Source organism: Gadus morhua, chromosome 2 (genome assembly GCF_902167405.1).
Source record: "Gadus morhua chromosome 2, gadMor3.0, whole genome shotgun sequence".
NCBI classification, from domain to species: domain Eukaryota; kingdom Metazoa; phylum Chordata; class Actinopteri; order Gadiformes; family Gadidae; genus Gadus; species Gadus morhua.
In genome coordinates, this window is record NC_044049.1 from 28021853 (window position 1) to 28035292 (window position 13440).

The window sequence follows — 13440 nt, forward strand, 5'->3', positions numbered from 1 at the left end:
TTTTCTCTATTTGTCACCATCGCTCGAGGGTCTCTTTGTACAGACAATTATTTGCACGCTTGTACAACATTGTGTAAACATTAACAATTACGAGCACACTCACAATATCTCTGTTTACTCGCTAACAAAGCTTTAGTTGAATTCTGCCGAAAGAAGGCGCAGCTGATGATGTATTGTGTCTCTTAACGGTATAGACCAACTCTAGCGCTCGCCAGCGCCACCTGCTGAGCCTGCGGGACTATATGCAACGCTGCACCAACGAGCTGTACTGGATGGATCAGCAGGCCGAGGAGAGGATCAACTACGACTGGAGCGACACCAACCTGGACTACCCCGCCCGCCAGAGGCAGTACGAGGTACAGGCCTGCGCATCAACTATCAAACTATGACATCAAACTAACAACTATGCTCTTACTACAACTGTGCTCTTACAACACAAGGGTTTGACAGGTTGGACGGGTATAACTGAAGGAATGGTACAATGAGTACCATGCAAATAAAGAGCATATCTACAGAATAGGACATGTTAAAACAAAGATAATTGTATCACATCCGGCCCCATCAACCCACGTGTAGACTTTAGAAGGCATGCTCCACTTTCCCTATCAACTCACTGTTTGAGGTTACAGACCACGGTTTAAGAAAATGAGCATGTCAACCACACTTGGCCTTTTAAGGTGACTTGTTCGGTCAGATGCCCTAGATCTAAACCCAGGTATAATGTCCACACTTGAATTGGAACTCAGTAGCCAGATCTGTGTTCGGATTTCATGTTCCAACAAAATTCTTCCCGGTAGGATAACTGGGCTGAAATGGCACTTAGAAAAACCCTTATGTTGTTCTTGCTATTTAGGTTTGGTATTAAGCAGTCAAAGGCTTTTGCAATTGCGCAGCCATTCATTATTGTTGAGAGGTTGTAAAACAGACACGCTCGTTAATGATGACTGGCCGGCCTGGGGAGATGGAGGTCCCCTCGTTTATATAGTTTGTTATTAAAGGGTTTTAATAATTAACGTATTTCAGCAGCTATTTCAATGTTCAACAATGCCAATAAATACGTCCCCTTCGATAGTGCTTGTGTGAATAGCACTAGTCCTGCGCTTTTTTTAAAACACTAGAAATGAAAAGGAACAATGATCAGTTGGTAAAATCCGACAGCTCAGATAAGGCATGGGAAGATAAGCACTAGCCTATAAATTTCATTTGTTTTTACTCCAAACATTCAAATATTCGTTAATAATACCATAACGATTATCCGGAGCTTGGCAATATGTATTCGTGCCAGCCCTCGTGGATAATCAACGAGCCAAATTAACAACAAACGTTTGGAGGAAAGGGTAGAGGCGTTGGAAACAGAAATCTAACATTATAATAACGTAAAGAATTAGCACACTAAAATTCGAACATTTCTGAACACTGTGTGCTGAACCAAGCACTTGCTCGTGTTGCTCTCGACATGCCACTGATGTGTCACAGAATGTGAAATGGCAGTTGAAAAAGCTATGCAACGCTTTGCTATGTGATACTTTCAGGATCAATGTAGCTCCAGGCTAATATTTTGCCCCTACCAATGCTGTAGCAACATGTCCTGGAAGACCCGTTTTTATTCAGATCTGCTGATACCACAGCGACATCTCACACCTTTTAAGCCAATCTGATGAAAAGGAACACAGACAGCCAACTTCTCCTATCCACAAAAGTGTTGGGATTCTTCAGTAATGGGATAATAACTTTGTGTGGCATCCTATAGCTGATATGTAAACTAAATATGTAAATTCCTACATATATTCTTTTATTCCCTTCATATTAAAGCAATGCAAAAAAACGATATAAAATGCCAGTTTTGCTATATCAAGCTAGGCTAGTCTAAACATTGAAAACAAACAGCTCTGCTCCTCAGCTGCTTGTTCTCCCTGTTCTCTCCTCAAGGTTGTATCAGCGATCCTAGGCCGGAACATGATTATCACATTCATCTGATCTTTCCACACAATCCGCTAGCTGGCCACCCCATAAGCAGGCCGTCAGAAAAAACATGTCTCTTTAGGCAGCCTATGCCCCGAGATCGTACACACAAACAAATGGTACTACCATTTGTTTGTGTGGCAAAACCAAAATAAATAGTATTCCAACCAATCACCGACAGAGGGTGGGTGTTGTTGAGTTTTGCGCTGTGTTTATGATAGTTTTATACTGGATGCACGAAACACGGCAGGGAGCGGCGAGCGGGCTGTTTGTTTGGGATCTTGCTTCAAATACCAAAAGTGATGTCACCCAACATCGATGATGCTACCTTTAAGCCCGTCCAGCATGTTTTCTGATAGGCTACGAGGTAGAAAGTCATGTGTATTATTTTGATAATATCAACCAGGTACGTGCATATCAATCAGAATGGTTCGCTCAGCTGAAGAATCTTAGAATATTCTAGATTCAAGATTCTAGAATAGCACTTTAGCCTTCTTATTAGTGTCGACACACTTTGTTTAAAAAACAAATCTTATATTTTGAACTTTAAGATGATTTATTTCTATGAATACTATTCTATTTTACTATTCATACCAAAGAAAAATAAGGGAGGAAGTTCAATGTGGGTTGCATGCCTCATGTTTTGCTAGCTTCGGCTTCACAAGGCTAATTCCTCCCATGTTACAGAACTTCATCAGTAAGTGCCTCGAGTCCAAGGAGGCCACCATTACCAAGCTCAACGACGATGGGGAGACTCTGATGGCCTCCGGGCACCCTGGCAAGAATGTCATCGAGGTATAGTGTACTATTGTTTGATCTTATTTACTGTTTGATCTAGTGGCTACACACAGGGGCAGTGCTGTGTTCCAGCCCACGTTGAGTCCCCCACACGGCGTACAGCTCAAGGTATCTGTGTGTTCCCTCAGGCCCACATGGAAGCAGTACATGCCGACTGGAAGGAGTACCTTAACCTTCTCATCTGTGAGGAAAACCACCTGAAACACATGGATGAGTACCACAAGGTATGTGAATACCTCAACCTAATGCTATGTTGTGGACACTCAACCAAGGAGGGGGTTATAATAACATGCACTAATAGATTATTCTATTTTGAGATTCCTGGTTCTTGTTTATTTGTGCATGCATAAGGTAGTACAATACTTGAAGCCATTCATGTCAACTTTATTTTATGTTTATGTTATGAGGTAATACCAACATGTGTTTGTAGAGACAAGGACCATACAGGAGGAGCAGATGAGACAATGATTGATTCATTGAGAATACTTACATAAATAATTCCATAGATGGTATTGATGCAACGTTCTTTATATTTTGTGGAAACGGTAACATGGAATCTGTAGAATCTGAATCAGAATGTGTTACTTCAGGTACGTTTTCAGATCAAAGGAATTACGGTAATCATGGTAGGTTTGGGATTTAAAATAAAGAACATTTCCTCAGATTCAGTTATGGTCTGGGGGTTTGATAGTAGGTATTAGTATTAGTAGCAGTAGGTGTTGGTAGACATCAGCCTCCTGCCAGAGGGGAGTGTTAGTAGGTAGTAGTAGTTAGTAGGTATTGTTGATCCAGTATCAACACTTATCTGTGTGTTTGCTTGTTGTTTATAGTATAACAAAGAGGCCCGCGACACTCAGGACCTGCTGAAAAGAATGGAGACCGAAATCAACCAGAAATACAGCCCAGACTTCAAAGACATGTACCAGATGGACGGACTCATCCGGGAACTGGATGTGAGTGTACCGTTTGAGTCATGTCCAGAGGCTCTTCCACACATAGGCACCGCTAGTTATTTCCGTATTCACACGTGCAGCTACGTTGTAGAACCTTCCAGTCTCGCGCCCTTTCACACAGGGCATACCAATGCCGGAATAGATAGGCGAAGAGACAGTCCCACAGATAATACAACACGTATGGACTGCGGATGTCACGGACTGAAAAGAGATCCCTTATATCGGATACTGTCAATCTGACAACCGTCTGACCACACTGTCTGTTTTTGAGCCATTCTTGAAAAAATGAGCTTGTTTGCAACAAAAACAAAAGAAGTTAAGATAAACATGGAGGATTCAAGAACATCATTAGCAGCTTCACATGCATATCCCGGCAATGTTACTGCTTTCATCACAGTGTACCTGCAGTAATCAAGAGGTGCCACAAGGTCTTGAGCAGGAGAATTGTTGGGGCACTTTTCCCTGAATATAGACACTGTTCCCAATCACACATGACCCAATGAAGGAAGTGTTCCTCAACATTGCAGGGAAAGACTGCATGTGTCACACTCCTAGGTGATATTCATCACACAAAGCCGACGCCGTTGACTTTGGGATAATAGGTAGATATGATTTGTAAACACAGTTGTCCCCTGTTCTGTGTAGGATCAGGCCAAGGCCATGGACCACTTTGACGAGCGGGTGAAAGCCCTCCAGAAGCACAGTCTGCAGGTGCTGCCCCTGAAGTACCGCCGGGACGCCCCCCAGAAACAACTCCCGGTCGAAGCCCTGTGCGAGTTCGACGCGGATGAGGTATGAAGTCGCAAAAGAGATGCAATAAAAAACCAAAAAAGTACAAACTACGCTTCTTTTGGTCCAACCCCCTTTGTAAGATTAGAACATGATCAAGAGGAATACGCTTGTTAAATACCAAGCCTCAGTACGGGCCGATCTCACAGTTAAGAAGGTGTTGCACACAGGAGTTGTGAATAAACACATAAACCACTGATACAATTGAAACGATTGCCCGCGCTTGTGCACCAAAGTGTCACATAATGGTCACCGTGCGTGAACCGAAAATTGTGCTATCTCAGCCCTCAGCCATGACTCATCCAGACACAATACCTACACAGAGTAGGAATGGTTGTGTGGGGACTGGGGAAGCATTAGTTAGGGGAACGCAGGGGAACTGGTACAATTGTTCAATGCCATTATTCCTTCTATCAAGTGAAATGTGTTAAAAAGGGGGTTTTAGTGCAACACACAATAGTATTTGTTTTAGTTATCTTTAGCCTTAGTGTTTCAAAAACGCACCTGCATGGGATTCAGAAGCTACCTAACAACAGCGGCGCTGTGAGGTTGTTTCTGCTCTCTGAGGGTAACCTTTCGTGGTCGGGTTGGACCTCCACAGGGCCAGATTGTGCGTGGGGAGCGCTACAACCTCCTCCGCAACAACGGGGCCAAGTGGGACGTGAAGGACGCCGCCGGGCACAAGATCACGGCCCCCGGGGTGTGCTTCATCATCCCCCCCACCGACCCCGAGGCCGTCTCCATCTCCGACGGGTGGGTGCTACATTCTGGGGCGTCTTACGCACACAGCAACCAGCTTCTTTACGTTTCTTAAATCCTATTGAATGTGAATCTCGCAGAGTTCATCTCATTTATTTGTACGACTGAACTGAAATCTCATGGCCCTGTGGGATAACATAAAACTGGAAAGTGGTGGACCATTGATGCTTATTCTCATGCAGGCTATCCGACTGTTGCCCTGCATTCTGATCTATACACAGAGAGTGATTGAAGTTTAGATTATTTTATACTTTTGTATAATATTTAAAACAGTTTATTTCTTGGTCGTAGTTAAGGCGGCAGGCGTTGGTTGCTCAGGCGCCAAAGCTGTAAAGTGCTGTGGGAAACCCTGATGTTCATTTCAATCCCGTTCTGTGCTTTCAGCCTGAACAGCCAGCAGAACTCAATCAAGCAGAAGATGGCAACAAGCAGAGGAACTCTGAGCAAACGGCTGGACGAGTTGAAGCTGGAGAGTGGTAGTGGAACAGGTAGGATATGTGTGTGTGTGTCTGTGTGTTAAAAGATGGTCATTATAATTAATAGCAGTAGATCATTTGAATAGGATTGTAATACACTGCACCTTCTCACTTTACATGGACTCACTATGTCCCCATTGTGTGTGTGTGTGTGTGTGTGTGTGTGTGTGTGTGTGTTGTGTGTGTGTGTGTGTGTGTGTGTGTGTGTGTGTGTGTGCACAGACAAGCAGGAGCAGCAGTGCCGCCAGCTCATGGCCGGTCTTGATAAGGAGATCAGTGACCTGGACAAGCAGGAGAAGGCCATTTACACCCGTGTACGGCCCCCCCTGGAGCAGACCCGACCCCTCCAAGACAGCGCCGATCGCCTGCAGGATATGAAGGTATCCCTTAAAGATAGTCTTTCCATCTTTTATCACCATTACTTTTTTATTATGAGTTGAATGACCTGTCCAAGTCTAAATAAAGATATTCATTGTGTGTGTGTGTCTGTACATTCTTTTCCTAACAGGATATTGCTGCTGCCGTCAGTCTGATCGAACCGGAGAAGCGCTCTAAGGTGCAGCAGGCGGAGAGCTTCCTGGCCTCCAACCCTAAGTGCAGCAGTGCCCCCACAGCTCCACACCAAGGTCACCGACGCCAACAAACAAGTACAACAAGGTCGAGCTGCTCCTGAAGTGCTCTGAGGAGAAGTACGCAACCAACCTGCAGGATAACTCACGCAGATAATGTTTTGAGTCGGTCGCTTCTAAAAGCTTTTAAAGGCAGTTTAAGGCCTTCCCTTTTAAATTAAGAAATTGATGGATATATTTTTTTCGTCCAGATTGAAGAAATCAAACCAGCTGGAAAACTCTCTTCAGAACGGGAAGGCACTGCTGTCCACCTATGAGAACCAACTGGCCAGAGAAGCAGTGGCCCCATCTGACATCACCTCACTGGAGAAAACCCAGCGCGAACTTGCAGTAAGATAGTTCAAACTAAACCACTGGCCACTAAACCACAGAGTAGCACTGTAGAGTAGCCATAGCGTTTCAGAAAGGATGGTATTTTTTGTAATTAGTGGTGGTGCGAACAGTTAAAGGAAATAGGTATAAAGTGTTCCAGTGTTCCCCCCTAGGATTATTATATACTACTATTAAACATTTTGTCCACTAGAGGGCATCCTACATTAAACATTTCTTTATTCAGAAGTAAATAATAGGCAAAACATTATATATTATTAACAGTTAATATAATAAGCTGCGTTGCCTGTGGTGATAGAGGTAGAGATGTTGATAACATTTTAGTGGATTGATTTCTGTTTTGCTTTCATTGACAGGATATTGGATCAGAACTCAGAGCCAAGAGGTCTGTGCTGGCTGAGACGGAGCTGAACCTCCGTGAGGCCAAAGGCAGCTGCAACACCATGGCCACCAAGCTGCAGGAGCATTGTCCTGACATCGAGAGGCAGGAAACGGAGGTCCAGAGGCTCAATAAGCGCTTTGACAACCTCCAGAGACAGACCGACACCAGGTCAGAAGACCATGCCTCATTCAAATCATTACAACATTTACATTAATCATAAAATTGCCAGTGATGACGATTTCCAAAATGTTTAACATTAGTACAGTATATATGCAATCCTAAAGGTTTTTATCTGAATATTGTTACAGGTCTCAAAGTTTGCAGAGAGCCAAGATGGCGTACAATAACTACCGCAACGACTACGACAACCTCAACATGTGGCTTTCGCGGGTTCCAAACTATGAGCCTCGCGAAACTGATGACGTGGGACAAGTGGAGACCAAGCTGAAAAACCAGAGGGTAGGAACATTGGCCCTTAGTAGTCACACATTTTTGCGTTGAGCGATGAACTTATTTCCATATTACATTTGTAATATGTAGGGGGGCCAGTCTCTGAGTTGTTTTACACGTTTCTTTTCGTAGAATCTGCTCTCGGATATCGCAAGGAAGGAGTCTGACCTGAACAATGTCTCCAAGAATGCTCGTCTTTACCAGCATGCCGTCACAGTGAGTAAAAATAACACCAATATGCAATTTACATAAGACACAAGAAAAAGATTAAGCCAGGGTTGAAACCCAATGGATTAATAATTATCCTTCTTCCCTTCTAAGGACTATGAGAATGAAACTGAGAAGTTCAAGTCCATCCTTGACCTGGAGGACGGACTTGTCCCTCAAACATACAAGAGGAGCAGACTTGATTCACCAGCAAAAAGGGTCAAGAGTGAGGTGAGACATTACTTCAAGCTTTGGTGACTTGCAATAAGTATTTTTTATGTAATATCTACAAAAAAACAAAAAATTAAGAAATACAAGCAAGTTTAATCACACAGAATTAACTGATTTTGCATTGTTATTTACAGGAGTCTGCTATTGAAGCCAAGTTCACAGAGGTCAATGCTATAAATAAGCAAAGGCAAGTTAATCTGGAGTTCACCCAAAGCCTTCTCAACCAGGTACAGTGTGCTTTTGATATTTTTTTTGAGAGAAAAATGAAAACAGATGGTTGAAGAAAATGGTTAAATTCAATGTTATTATTTCATAATGGACTGGTCTCTTGTTTTTCTTTCTATTCAGCAACCTGATATCACCATGATTCAGAGAAAAAATGTTGAGTCGATTCAGTCTGCCCCACCAGGCGAAGAGTCTTGGAGAATCAGGAAACTCCTGAACGATGAGGTGCAGAGGAGGGAACAGCTGGAGAAAGAGATAGAGACCATCCAGACAGACATCTATGTCCTGGAGGGCCAGAAGCCTCAAGACACCATCGTCAAGAGGGAGCACATTAAGAAAGTTCCTGACCCCCAGTTGGATGAAGAGGTCCACAAGGTCCAGCACAGACTCTCAGAGGAGCGTCGGACAACGAGAGTTCTGGAAAATGATCTAGAGGTTTTTCAACTCAAGCTGAGGGGTCTTGAAACGGAGGTGAAGGAGGGAGCACAGCAGTACACCGTTAAGGAAGTTCTGCGCATTGAACGAGATCGTGGCCAGGAAGAGGAGGTGCGCAAGCTGCGTGAGGAGATGGAGGAGCTCAGAAGGCAGAAGATGATAAAAGACAACGATCTTGTGGAAATCCAGAAGCGAGTAACAATCCTGGCAGAGGAGAAAGACAAGGAACAGGAGGTCATCACTGAGGAAGAAGTGATCAAGGTGCAAAATGACCCCCAATTGGAGAGTGAGTACCGCATCCTCCTTGACAGAAAACAAAAGGAAACCGATGGCAGGACACAACTGGAAGATGAGCTTCGATTCCTTCAGGAAAAGCTGAGAAGGCTGGAAAAGGAGAAGGCAATGGCGGAGGAGAAGATTTCCATTAAGGAAGTAGTAAAGGTGTCGAAAGATCCTGCCTTAGAGAGGGAGGTAGAGAACCTAAGGAGGCAGTATGACGATGAAAAGACAAGGCGAAGGTCTTCACTGCGAGAAAAGACCGACCTCCAGAGGGAAAGTTACCAGCCTGGAGGAGGATAACTCCAAGGTTATCGTTCAGGAAAAAGTGCGTGAGATTATCCGCCCCGGATCCCAAAGCTGAGAATGAGGTAGCCAGCCTTCGCCTTGACATGGTGGAGCAGCAGAGACGCTACAAAGATTCAGACAATCCATCTCCGATCTCTACAAGATGAGCTCACCATGCTTAGAAATAGAGGCCCTCAAGTTGAAGTCAAAGAGATCATTAAAGAAGTTATTAAGTACAAAACAGATCCACAGACAGAGCAAGAGTTGGAGAAACTCCGCAATGAAATTGTGGATAAAACACACCAAACTGAGAAGTCAGAGATGGAGATTCGGCAGCTTAATGAGGAGATTCAAAGGTGGAAAGATACCAAGCCCCAAGTGCAAACTAAAGAGGTGGTCAATGAAGTGCTGCAGTATAGAGAAGATCCTAAGACCAAGGAGGAGATTGAGACACTCAAGAGAAAACTTGCTGATGAACAGACGAAACGACTTGATCTTGAAAGAGAACGTTCTACTCAAGAGGACAAGATCCGTGTGAGGAAGATTGACCTGTCTCAGGTCAGAGAGAAGATTGTGCAGGAGGGAAGTGGTCAAAATGGAAGAGGGACCCTCTGCTGAAGGCGGAATGCAACACCTTTATGCAAAACATCAACACCGAACAACGGCAGAAGGAGACCCTTAGAGATGAGTTGTTGAAGCTACAAAGGCAAAAGGCTGACCTAGACCTTCAGCTGGAAGAGTTGGAGCGTGAGCGGAGATCACGTCGTGAGTATGAACTGGAGATTCAGCGGCTGAGAGTCAAACTCAAGTGAGCTTGAAGATCCGTTGACAAAGAGAACCGCGAGAAGGTGACGGTAAAACAGAAGGTGGTTCTGCAAGCGGACCCCAACAGAGAAGGAGCCCTCCATGCTTAGACTACAGGTGGAAGAAGAGAGGCACAAGCGCACTTACTAGAAAAGGAGCTGAACATCCTCATCCAAAAGCAGCTCACCCTAGAGAAAATTGATGTGAAGGAAAGAGTTGTGCGCACTGAAAAAGTCCAAGTTGAGAAGACCCGGAAGCTGATATGAGATTGAGAACCTGAGAGGGCCTTAGAGGACGAAAAACGAAGGAAGCGTGATTGGATCTGGAGTTGGCCAGCAATTAACTCCAAGCTCTAGATATGGAGTTCTCTAACACCAAGTCCTCCAAGGACCTCGATTACATACGCAATGAGAGCGGCCTTCTGCAGCAGGAAAACCTCCAGACTGCAGAATGAAATTCGCAAACTCCGCTCCGGAAATCCAGATCACAAGCAAGGAGACCCGATTTATCAAAGAGTCTGCTCCCACAGAGAACGGCAAAAACCTGGGAACTGAGGGTGGATTCGCTACAAAGGGAGCTGACCGACCTCAGAACCGTCACAGGCCAAAAGGAGGAGACGAGATACAGAAGCTTCAGAAGAGTCTTTTCTGCCGTGGAGAGTCAAAAAGGAGCAGAGAGAGAGCCACCTGCGCAGGTCTATTGTCGTCATTGACCCCGGAGTCTGGAAAGAGATGCGCCCAGAAGAGGCCTACAGGCTGGTCTCATTGACTGGAAGATGTTTTTGTCAACCTGCAAGGCCAGGAGTGCGACTGGGAGGAGATCTCAGTCAAGGGCCCTCAAGGAGACTCATCAGTTCTTCACGACAGGAAATCATGGGCAGAAGTTCTCAATTGATGATGCGCTCCGCATGGGACACATCACAAACCGGCAACTTCAGCAGTACCTTGACAAAGAGATCACCATCCAAGAGTTCGGCATCATGGTGTCAGGCAATAACAAGTGATTGCGTATATCCGAAAGCAAATTTATTTTTGTATCCCACAAAATCTTAAAAAGCTGATTCAAAGATTTGTGTTCTTTCTAAATGTTGAAGTTATTTGTATTGTCATTATTACTTGATATATCTGGTTTTCTGTATGCAATTTAATAAAAGTTTATTATTTTGTCATCATGGAATGAAATTATGGGTTCAGATGGTGTTTTTCACAGAAGCTAACGATAATTTATATGGGTAGGAAAAGGGAACCTGTTCCTTATTGGACTATATAGATGTCACTTTTGGCTTGACTTTGCTTTTTAAATATGTAACGTGGGTGTTTTTAAATGTTGTTTGTGCACTATATACCCGATAAAAACTAAAGAAAACTGCGTTACTTTTCTGATGTCTTAATCAATTGTGTGTGTATATATAATAATTGTATTTAGTTTACTATAAAGATTTCACATTTGGCTTGACTGTGCTTTTTAAATAGGTATCCTGGGTGATTTTAAACGTTGATTGTCTAAACCCAATAAAAACTAAAAGAAACTGCTTACTTGCCTGATGTCTTCATTAGTAGTGTGTAGCCTACTATATAATATTTGTATTAATAGTTCAAGTGATAAATAATTTGGCATTTGAATCAATAACAACAACTGTAATGACCATGTGCCCAATGATAGCCATTAAACACTATTTTGTAGTAATAACCGTTTTTAGTTATGGCTAGTATTCCTTAAAAAATCGGTGTCTCCTTTACTATTACTATATGGTGATGGATGTTATAACACAGTGGTCCCCCCCCTGACCCCCCCCCCACCCCCCCCCTGACCTTACCTGATCCTCTAGCCCCCCCCCCCCAAATAATTGTATTAGTTACTATAAAGTAACTAATACATACCGCGCCTCCAATAAAAATACAGAAATTAAATAAACGACCACTCGTGTCATATTGCCTTAAGGGGTCATTGCATCGTTTTTCAATCAGTTTGCGGCGGTCACTTAATGATGTGAATGCCCCTCTAAGTTGGTTTTGGTGAAAAATATAAAAAATAAATATTCATGACATGCAAATGTCTCACCTCTTTGGCTAATAGCACTGTCCATCAGTGTAATGGACAGTAACCGTGAACGAATGAATGAATGGCCCGGGAACCGTGGGCACCGTGGCCCGGGAACCGCGGGCACCGTGACAGCGGCCCACGCAACGCGGGCACCGCGGCCCGGGCAACGCCAAAAAAGATTGCGCGCAGAGGCCTAATTAGTATTTGAAATGCAACGGTCTTTTCGTGGAGACTGCGCTCAGAGCAGCTGGAACTGAACAGCGGAAGAGGAAGGAGGAAAACGGGCTATGAAACAAAATTAGTTTATTTTATTCTTGCTATCGCCCATGTTTGATTGTGTTGTGTTGGTTATTGGACTGTTAACCCGTGACCTTGGGTTATGTTTATCATGTTTACTATGGAGATCATGACGATGGAGTGCCGGGCGTCCGGGCGTGTGCAGGACCGACCCGCGCTGCACCACACTGAGCATAGACCATTCAGGTAGCCTATTTTTTGCACCAAAAAGATTTGAAACCCATGAAAATTTAAAATCCCCCCCCTAAAAAAGAAAAAGAAAATCCCGTTCCCAACGCCCCCCTAGGTTGTGCGAACGACCCCCAGGGCCGCCCCCGTTGAGAAACCATGTTATAACACAACTATAAATGGACCCATATTGGCAAAATGTTAAACAACATTAATTATCAACATTTTACAAACGTTTAAGTCCGATTTTCTATCTTGATTCTCTCTTTCCAATTGCAAGTCCACATCAGAAGAACTTAAAACTTCCCGGGAACATAGAGGACACATCATTTATAATGTGTTTTGTGTTGATATTTCAATCCATGACGTCACAGCATCACTCACAGTAATTGCCCTTAAGCGTAATGACTCCACTTTGCCAGCAGGTGGCACAAAGACAAACAAAACAGCATCTACTAAACCTGTGTGTGTGTGTTTGTGTTAGCTTGTGTGTGTGTGTGTGTGTGTGTGTGTGTGTGTGTGTGTGTGTTGTGTGTGTGTGTGTGTGTGTGTGTGTGTGTGTGGGGGTTATGAAAGTAAAAAAAAACCCTGTCCTAGGTGTCTCGGAGTAATTCCCTTCCCCCTGATTCACCTGAAAAGGGCCAACGCTGTGAAAGGCGGTGCGTTGGCTGTGAACACCTTGTGCTGTGTTGTTGTATTTATCTTCCACAGAATGAGCGTGGGAAGGTGGACCTGTGCCTCTGCACGGTCAGGTGGTACAGTCGCCGATGTTTATTAGAATAGATGAAGAAGGGCATGAAAAAACACTCCAAGCAATTAGTATGTAACTTATAGTTTTATCTTCTAGGGTTTTCGGGTTAATTTCCTTCAGCTTGGCGTCAAAATAATCATCTGTCAATAATGTGCAAGCCAACAAACAATACATTAAAAACATGAAT

At 43.9% G+C, this 13440-nt stretch overlaps 2 protein-coding genes across 2 annotated transcripts in view; one reads left to right on the forward strand and one right to left on the reverse strand.

Moving 5' to 3' along the window:
- Positions 1–11526, forward strand: part of ppl (periplakin) — a 17694-nt gene extending 6168 nt beyond the window's left edge. The window contains 33 exon segments of the mRNA XM_030350418.1: positions 195–356; positions 2650–2757; positions 2889–2984; positions 3591–3713; positions 4359–4505; positions 5104–5255; positions 5646–5749; positions 5960–6117; positions 6246–6344; positions 6346–6381; positions 6383–6426; positions 6558–6696; positions 7053–7246; positions 7387–7537; positions 7661–7744; positions 7850–7966; positions 8101–8193; positions 8315–9178; positions 9180–9248; positions 9250–9330; positions 9332–9772; positions 9775–10079; positions 10081–10133; positions 10136–10345; positions 10348–10430; positions 10432–10467; positions 10469–10540; positions 10542–10607; positions 10610–10639; positions 10642–10747; positions 10750–10772; positions 10775–10867; positions 10869–11526. Of these exon segments, the coding sequence (XP_030206278.1) occupies positions 195–356; positions 2650–2757; positions 2889–2984; positions 3591–3713; positions 4359–4505; positions 5104–5255; positions 5646–5749; positions 5960–6117; positions 6246–6344; positions 6346–6381; positions 6383–6426; positions 6558–6696; positions 7053–7246; positions 7387–7537; positions 7661–7744; positions 7850–7966; positions 8101–8193; positions 8315–9178; positions 9180–9248; positions 9250–9330; positions 9332–9772; positions 9775–10079; positions 10081–10133; positions 10136–10345; positions 10348–10430; positions 10432–10467; positions 10469–10540; positions 10542–10607; positions 10610–10639; positions 10642–10747; positions 10750–10772; positions 10775–10867; positions 10869–10997 (4668 nt within the window). The 3' untranslated portion in view covers positions 10998–11526.
- The window catches only part of si:dkeyp-72e1.9 (syntaxin-binding protein 4), a 65348-nt gene that overhangs the window by 51255 nt on the left and 653 nt on the right, over positions 1–13440 (reverse strand). The gene's annotated exons all lie outside the window — the stretch shown is intronic.